Raw genomic sequence first — 9050 nt, 5'->3', positions numbered from 1 at the left:
GAATATCTCTTTGGATTTGAGACTTTAGTCTTTGCAACTTTACAGATCTTCTTTATGCACCAAGAGCTTGTAACACTCCAAAGAGAAAGGAAAAATTGAAATCGCATCATATGACCCCTTTAAATGCCTCTGATTGGCCATTACCAACAAGAAATCAACACTATGTCTGTGTGATTACGTAAATAGAAACCTTTGACGCTTTTTTCTTTCTCTTGTTTGTTACTGTTTTTCATATATATAAAAAAAGATGTAACTACAATATTGGTGTATTACTTTGTTATATATTGTTGCATCTCAATAAACAGATTGTCCAAGAAACCTTTGACACTCCGCAAGAGCGCGAACAACACTAGAGAGCTCTGTTATTACAGCTTCAACTGAGGGTGCTCTTACTTTCATTTAAGCACCCCTGTAAAACAAGACTTGGTTTAGAAAGTGTGTAGGCATTATGCAAATGGATTTTTTTTGTGTGGTTATTTAATTAATTACATTTTCTAGGCTGAACAATCTTGTTTTGGTGATGTTTTAATGTAGAACGTTGTGATGGGTGTCTGAGGCGGGAATCCCCAGAAAGCGTTGAACCTCCTTGACAGAGCCTGGTTGGGGCCAATCCAGTACAGCCCGGATCTTGCCAGGATCCATCTGAATGTTGCCACTAGAAACAATGAACCTGAGGAAAGAGACAGTGGGAACATGAAATTCGCTCTTTTCCAGCTTGACAAAAAGATCGTTCCTCAGTAGCTGGGAGAGAACGCTTCGGACATGTTGGAGGTGCTCTTGATAGCAACGAGAGAAGATTAGGATGTCATCAAGATATACATATACGAACTTGTCTAACATCTCTCGTAGCACATCATTAATAAGCGCCTGGAACAGAAGTGAGGAATATTTAACAGCAGCGGTCACAGTGATGATGAGGCGAGCACCAGTGAAGTTTTTCATGCCCGCTCCGTGTGTCTGCTGGGCGGCGATCAAACTGACAGGGCAGCGCTTTTCACGAGTGGAGATCGCTACTAGACGAATCATGTAAAAAAAAAAATTTTATCTCTGTTATTTTGTCGTAAGTTATGCTATTACTCCATTAATTTATACTAGCCTATCCAGCGCTCCCTGGACGCAGTCTCTGGCTTATTGCCAGTCAAGCGCAATGCTGCAGGGACGCGTCTATAACGACTTTGATCTGATCATGAAGTCTTTCCGAGTCACAGGGCTCAAGTCCAAGTCAAGTCTCGAGTCCCTGCTGTCAAAGTCTAAGTCGAGTCTCAAGTCTTCTTTAATTATGTCGAGTCGAGTCGCAAGTCATCAAATTTGGGACTCGAGTCCGAGTCGAGTGTCGAGTCAAGTGACTCGAGTCCACACCCCTGGGTAATCAAGTCCTTCGCAGGAATTGCATTTAGTGTATGCAACCCACGAAGTCCTAAACACAGACTAGCCAAATGAAGGAAACTTCACTCGACCGTCGGTATTGAACTTACCTTTCCGTCCTGCAGTTACAGACACGCTGAGCTCGAGACAGAATTCAACTGATATTTGAGACTGAAGACGCGAATCTTTACAACACGTGTCCTCGTGACATCCCTGAGAGTATCTATTTGTTTTTGACCATTTAGACGTGTTACAGAAGACAAAGCGCACACAGAAAGCAGTCTTTTTCTTTTTTAAGCACATCTTTACTTTCTCATTCAGTCATGTTTCTTTATTAATAACTTAACAGTCCCGCCCACTGAAAGCAGTGCTGATTATCATACATAAATACGACTAATTTATAGCACATTCAGTTCTGTGCAGCAAAAGCGAAAGCACACGGTGAAATGTTTCGAAATGTCTTTTGGCACAGCATAGTTTCAATAAAAGGACGTTTCCAGCCTGGTGTGGCTCGCGAGCCACAGGTTCCTGACTGCTGTACTAAATGAAACTCCAAAAATACTGTTGGCAGTAATGCAATGCATTGTGAATCATACAACTTTTTTTAATCAATTTAAGACTTTTTATACGTGTGACATTAAATGTGTAATGTCTGATCAGTTGGCGTGAATTCTTAGAAAAGCTTAATTATTACTGTTCACTGCCCACTTTCACTTAATGACTTCTCTAATTAAATCTCTTATATCCCATACAATGGAATAGATTGTATTTCCATTTTATACAATGGAAATCAATGGTAACCAAAACTTTTAGGTTACAAACATTCTTCAAAATCTCTTCTTTCATATTCCACAGATAAAAGAAGTCCATAAAGGTTTGAAATGACAAAGTTGAGTAAATAATACTTTTTATTTTTGGGTGATCTATCCCTTTAATATTGTTATTGTGGCTTATAGAAAATCAAAAAAGCACTCTAGATCATGCTATATTATGAATGCAGCCTTTGACAATGGGGTTGCAAGCAGACTGTATTTACAAATTAGCACAGGCTCTTATATTTTATTGCTTAACCCAAGCAGACCTTCCCCAAAATTTGCCAAATAATTTGACCCATTCTCTGCAAAGTTTTGAATTTGGGCAGTAGCTGTTGTGTCATCACACATTGAAATCAAACCTTTCCACATGACCATCACCGTGAATAAATCTGACTGTGCACTTCCTATTAAGTATTTTGACAGGGCTGTTAATAATGAGTGTATGGAGTTGTACGCTAAGCTGATTACAAGCTTATGGGTACAACTATAGCACACGAAGCTGCAGTGTGATGTTAACGATAGCAGGCCTGAGCTACCAATTCATTTCCGAACATAGACCAATAGTACTAATCAAAAAATGAAAACCTGAATGTCATGTCGACATGGTAGTACATTTACGAATGTAACCTTCATGCAATAGCAGATAAGAATCACTCAAATGCAAATTTTACAAATCCCCATTTATTTAATTAATTCAGATTCAATAATATAAACAGACAATGAAATATGTGATGCATTACGAACCATGTTGAATAAAAACAGGAGGAAAGTAGCAATGTAGTACTGTGGTTCTTAGCTCCTTTTTGGCTGTTGGTAAATTCAGACCAGACTTGGCTTTTCCCCCTCATCAAACAGGTTATTACACACAGTATCATAAAACTTAATATGTGCACTGGTGAAGAGGCCAAAACCTCTCAAATGCTTTAAAATCATAGTTATCATTTGCACCCCAAACAAGTGCCAAAAAGTAAATTGTTGATTGCAGAAATGGGCCTTTAATTTAATGGGCAATTAAATTAAGCGATCCAGTGAGCATGGAAATGCACCATTGAAAAATATTCTGAAAAAAAAATTTTAAAACAAAATTCTGAAATAAAGTAACAGTTGGTTTGGAAGCAGATCATATCCCAATGCTTTCTAATGAATTTCTGGCTTTATCTCTTTTTCTTTTGGCAAGTTTATTCTCTGAAAGTACCATCCAGTTTTTACGGAACAAAAGAAAACTTCTTGGCTATAAGAAAATGCCCCCCAAAATGACAACCAGAAAAGACAGATGACCATATACTACTTGAAATTATTACATACATTTCCATTTCCACACAGAAACAAAATGGTGTACAATCCATGTATATACTATTGCAATTGGAACAACAATTTACAGGGAAATCATTTGGCATCTAATGTACTGACTCTAATATAGTGTTTCTAACAGTAACCTGACTATTGACTATTTGAGTCCTTCACATTTAACACAACGGGCATTTCCTTATTGCTAAAATCATGAGGCTCTTGCAGATCCAAATTCTGAAATCAAGTTAACACAGTGCATTGTTTCACTCAGAACATGACATACACATTCATCTCAATTCTGATATATTAAAAATAAATAAGATCATTAAAAATATTTGCGTTTTGTCATCATATGTCCTAAGAGCACAAAGAAAGCATAGGTTTGCTCGATTTGGCATAGCGTTCACCAAAAATAGGGTTGATCCCATTTCAGCCCCTTTGAACAAATAAAACTTCACATTAGGGCTGCACGATAAATCGCATGCGATATTTAACGTGCATCTTATCAGTAAAGCCGGTTCTGTAATCAGCGGTAAATCTCCATCACCTGCGTGCTTTCACATTGAGCAGCATTAACTACACAGAGCCGTTGTTCACAGACGAGTTGCGCAAAACCACGTCCATATTCGCGCGATTTTTTGCACTGCTCGTCAGTGAACAACGGCTCTTTGTAGTTAATACTGCTCAATGTGAAAGCCCGCAGGTGATGGAGATTTACCGCTGATTACAGAACCGGCTTTCTGACAAGATGCGCATTAAATATCGCATGCGATTTATCGTGCAGCCCTACTTCACATTTAAAGATATTTTCGCTTTCGCAGTAGTGAAGTAGTTGTAAGGGCTGAAGCCATTAGACTTGCATTAGAAGCCTCCAATGAAGGTAGTGGAAAAAAAGTGCATAGAAAAACAACTTTCACCAGCATATTCAAGTGTTCTGATTTTAGGGAAATGTATGACCATTGCACACGGCACGTCAGCTGACGTTTGAGGCGTCTGCCTTCGCTTTAGTCAGAAAAAGTGGTTACGCAGACATGTCATGCCATTTGCGTACGATTGACCAATTTTATCTTAAACGAAATGCAATATAATGCAAATGTAACAGATGACTGCAAACTTGAGAACGGAAAACACTGCCATCTAAAGAAGCAAACTAAAAAAAAAAAAAAAGTGCCATGTTGTGGCTCCACATTTGGATGAAGATAAGTGGGAGGGGTTCTTGCACGTTCCTATGCTGTATAGTAGTGGCATGCTGTTATTGCTTTGCATGCACTCATATGATCATTCCACTCACGTCCATGCTTCGAACACATAAAAAAAAAAGTAAAAAATTAAATAAATAGCCAGAACCAAAAAGAAACACCCCAACAGTAAAACCCACTTCCCACCTTGAGCACTGCCCAGTGGCACCAGTCTCATAGCTATATTATTTTGAAATGAACGTGTAGCTATATACGAACAGACAGACATACACACCAATGGAGACACAGATGAGATTGGCAGAGGCTTCTTTGTCTTTTGGCAAACTGCCACTCGATTCCAGTGGGTCAGAGTCCGGGTATGGCGCAGTGGCACAGTTTAGTCCTGGTGCCGTGATGCCCTGCCGTCAGCACACTACATCAGGGGCCTTAGAGTCCATCAGCAGGACCTCCTCAGTAATGACCGGGACTAGGACCAGGCAGGTGGCTCATTTCTGGGTGTTGTACTTGGACTGGCTGGCTGCGAAATGCGTGGACTCTGAGGTGTTGACAGTGGAACTGGGCTGGATCAAAATAGGGACATTTGAGCCTACAAAAAAATAATAAAAAAATAATAAAGGACAGAATTAGGATCTAAATATCATGACTTTAATTGCTTTAGCGAAACTACAAAGCAATGATCGACCAATATGAGTTTTGGACAATGTCAAGATCAGAGTAGCCGATAAAATACAGATATGATCACATTATTTAATTATAATAAATATAATTATAGTACATATATAAAAAATTATATATATATATTATGAAAAGAAAAAAAGAATTTGCATTATCCATTGGCATGATTGTTGGTAATTTTTAAATCCACAAGAGAGAACCACCACTTCTATTTAACATCCAAGTGGACGATCATCTCAAAATGGCCAAATATCAGCTAACATATCGGTCTACCAGTACTATAAAGTTGAAGTAAATTGTGTGCGGCATGCATTCATGCAGATAAATGCAGACTCTATTTGCCTTTCGTTTGCATGAAGCTATCACTTTTGAGGATTAGACAGCCAAAGGTACAGAACATGCAGCTTTACTGGAGATGCACTGCCAGTAGGTTTTGATGGTCTGAGGGATATGTGGGATTTCCTAGCAGGAAATATGAACACTAGGTCTACGCTGTTCTCTATAGCGAAGCACATCAGATGTCGTTTCCTTGGAATATGGCCAAAGTTGGTCACAGCTCTGCTCTAAGAAACGTACCTCCCTTCCCTGATGCAGCTCTTCTGAATCACCGCCGCACTAACGGACAGCATCCATGTGCAGCAAAGAATGAAAATAGAGGATTTCTTAATGAATTTATTCTTTATATCCTAGCTATGCAAAAAAGTGCAAAAAAGAGAGGAAAAGGAAAAAAAAACGAAACGGTAATGGGATGGTGAAATAGAGGTGTGAGGTGAGATGAAGTTGACTTTGCTGAACAGATGGCTGTGTGACAGGCCAGCGGTGCCTCTGTATGAGACAGCCTGTGTTGATTGCATTTCTATCGAGGAGATGCTTTGACAGCTTTGCTTCATGCTGACGCAACCTTCTCAACAGAAATCCCATTTCCTGCCGACTCATCCTCACACTCACTGGCCTTCTAACATCCTCTAACATAGTGGTTTTAATGCTGGATAATAATAATACAAATTATTATTATTAGTTTTTGTGAAGAATAATAAATAAAACAGAAGTAACAATGTTTTTACCTTGTGTAGCTTGGTAGATTGTTCTTTTTTTGTACTAAATTCCAAATCTAAATAAAGATCTACTTAAAACTGCATTGTAAGGCTAATACTAAATATTTCATAACACAATATTATACATGTATTTGTTTTTTTATTATTTCATATATATACTACAATTAAACATTTTAGCCATTACTCCAGGGGCCTGTTTCATAAAACAAGTTTACCAAATAAGACAGGTTTATTTTTGTTAGTCTGACTTACTGTCAGTTGATTTGGTTCAAAATAAGTCAGACTAACTGAAATAAGCCTGGCTTGTTTGGTAAACTTGTTTTATGAAACAGCCCCCTGTCTTCAGTGCCGCATGATCCTTCAGAAATTATTCTAATATGCTGATCTGATGTTCAAGAGGATTTCTTATTATCACATTTTTAAATATACAGTGGGTACGGAAAGTATTCAGACCCCCTTTGTGTGTACATTAATGAGGAAAAAAAATTAACTTAAATGATTTTAGCAAATGGCTGCAATATAACAAAGAGTGAAAAATTGAAGGGGGTCTGAATACTTTCCGTACCCACTGTATGTTTTTGCAAGAATGTAAACGTCTTTACATAAATGCATCCTTCCTGAATAAAAATATATATATTTTTTTTACATTTATACTTCTAATGTAATTTTTTATAAATATATTTTTAATAATAAATACTAACAATTATTCTGTTATTATTGTTGATATATTATATATTATGAAGTTATTAACTTCTCAACTGTGTGTTTTGGCTCAATCATAAACTACAGGGTCAGATGGTGTCTTTCCACCTCCTGGTTAACAAACTCCAAAACCTACAGGAGGTTCAAAGTACTTGGCAGAAAAAGGCTTGGCCTGACAACATGCAAAACAAGGACATCCACAGCACGCACATGCAAAGCATTAGATTCATGCATGGGCCTAGTAAAGCAAACATAACTCAAGATCTGTAACGCAGGTCACTGGCTTTGGGTTTCAGTTCGTTGCATAGTCTTTCAGTGCATGAAGTTCCTTAATAAGAAAAACATTTGATACTTAATGAGCTGAGAATATACTAGCACCGTTTAATAAGCCTTAGGGAGGTTGCCAAGAGGCTGGGTCTTAATAAAAGTCTGAAAACCATATCCAATGACTAACCCAGTCTTCGTTAGAGCAAATGCTGCACAGTAATCCAAATGTTAGTGAAAGACAATGTGGTGAATCACAGACAAACACAGGGTTGTGTAGGCAGACAATCACAATGGAGTGACTCATGCTGTCGATAAACATTCAGACCCTTACAAGTCATTTTGTATCCGGTATAGATTCACTGCAGATTTCTGGACCAGGACTAGGTATAGGCTGGACAATAATTATTGTTTCACCTGTCAAGTAAAAGGGAAACCATTATCTTATATTACAGGTCACATGAAAGATTTTATTGTAATGTATTCTTCCACAGCTCTTAGGATGGCCAAAAAATTGGTTTATACTAGGGATGTTCATTTTAACCGGTTAACCGACCGTAAGAATTTTTGACCAATTAATACAATCAGTTAAACGGTTTAAAAGTCATTTACTTATTTTTTTTTTCAGTAATTTGTCAAAATATTTAAAAAGGTTTGCTGCATGGTTAAAATACGCTACGCATATATAAAAATGTTTTGTGTTAAGTCGCATTTTATTTCATTCAGAAATAGGCCTAATGACGACGCGAAATGTTTACAAGCATCATAATAAACACTGTAAACATAGCTAGGCTATTTTAGTTCCCCTCACTCCACAACAAATCCTTTCAATTAACAGTATTTAGAAAAGAACAAGAATTAAAAATATAAGAAGCTATAGCTATATAAACGACAAGCTAAAACGAATTCATTTAGGCTAAAACGGAACTGAAACCAACGTTGGGTCTCTCAATCGACACAAAATCAAATGTTTCCGTATTCGCGATGTATTTGAATGCAAAAATATTATTTATTATGTAGCCTACTTCAACATCCACGTAAAACAAAATGTTTTGCATAACATCACGGCAATACGGTGATAACGCTTAACGGCACAGATTTTACTACCTACATATTTAAACTGAGCAGTGTGTTTTTTTTTTCCATATGTTTGACTGACTGTATTTTATTATGATAATGAACAGGCTGCATTGTCAAGGTAGCAAAACGTAACTGTGTGTGCGCTTGCGGAGCCGGTGCAATCCCTTTAATTTTTTCCTTCTAATAGTGGAAGCAACTACTCCTTTTAGTCAAAGATAATCGGAATTGTAAAAGGTTTGCCTTTATTTGTGTACATTCACAATAAAAACAAATCTTTGTGCTTTTCAATTCTCAATTCTAATTTAAAATAATCTTGTCGGTTAACGGTTAATAATCGGTTAACGAGCATCGGTTAGGAAAAATAACCGAAATTAACATCTCTAGTTTATACCTTTAAAATTGAGCTTCAACCATGTAAACAATTTACATCCACTTAGTTTGCACTTACTACACATTAAGGTCAATATCCGTATGATTTACTTTATAAATAAACATTTGTACAAAGGCTTTAATTTGTAATAATATTCATAAATACAGGTGCATCTCAATAAATTAGAATGTCGTGGAAAAGTTCATTTATTTCAGTAATTCAACTCAAATTGTGA

At 37.2% G+C, this 9050-nt stretch overlaps 1 protein-coding gene across 5 annotated transcripts in view; it reads right to left on the bottom strand.

Annotated features, from left to right (window-relative positions):
- Positions 1 to 4260: 4260 nt before the first annotated feature.
- dnajc5ga (DnaJ (Hsp40) homolog, subfamily C, member 5 gamma a) overlaps positions 4261 to 9050 on the bottom strand; it is a 13117-nt gene continuing 8327 nt past the window's right edge. For 2 of the 5 annotated variants that reach the window (XM_016470769.1, XM_016470770.1), the window contains exon 5: positions 4261 to 5255. In XM_016470769.1, the coding sequence (XP_016326255.1) occupies positions 5155 to 5255 (101 nt within the window). In that variant the 3' untranslated portion in view covers positions 4261 to 5154. Of the gene's footprint in view, positions 5256 to 5920; positions 5960 to 7699; positions 7783 to 9050 lie in introns of all 5 variants that reach the window. The other 3 variants (XM_016470772.1, XM_016470771.1, XM_016470773.1) reach the window with 3 other exon arrangements.

The sequence above is a fragment of the Sinocyclocheilus anshuiensis genome, unplaced genomic scaffold, assembly GCF_001515605.1.
Source record: "Sinocyclocheilus anshuiensis isolate Anshui unplaced genomic scaffold, SAMN03320099.WGS_v1.1 scaffold2322, whole genome shotgun sequence".
In the NCBI taxonomy this organism is placed as follows: domain Eukaryota; kingdom Metazoa; phylum Chordata; class Actinopteri; order Cypriniformes; family Cyprinidae; genus Sinocyclocheilus; species Sinocyclocheilus anshuiensis.
The sequence above is the reverse complement of the archived record's forward strand: the minus strand, read 5'-3'. Positions and strand labels throughout refer to the sequence as shown.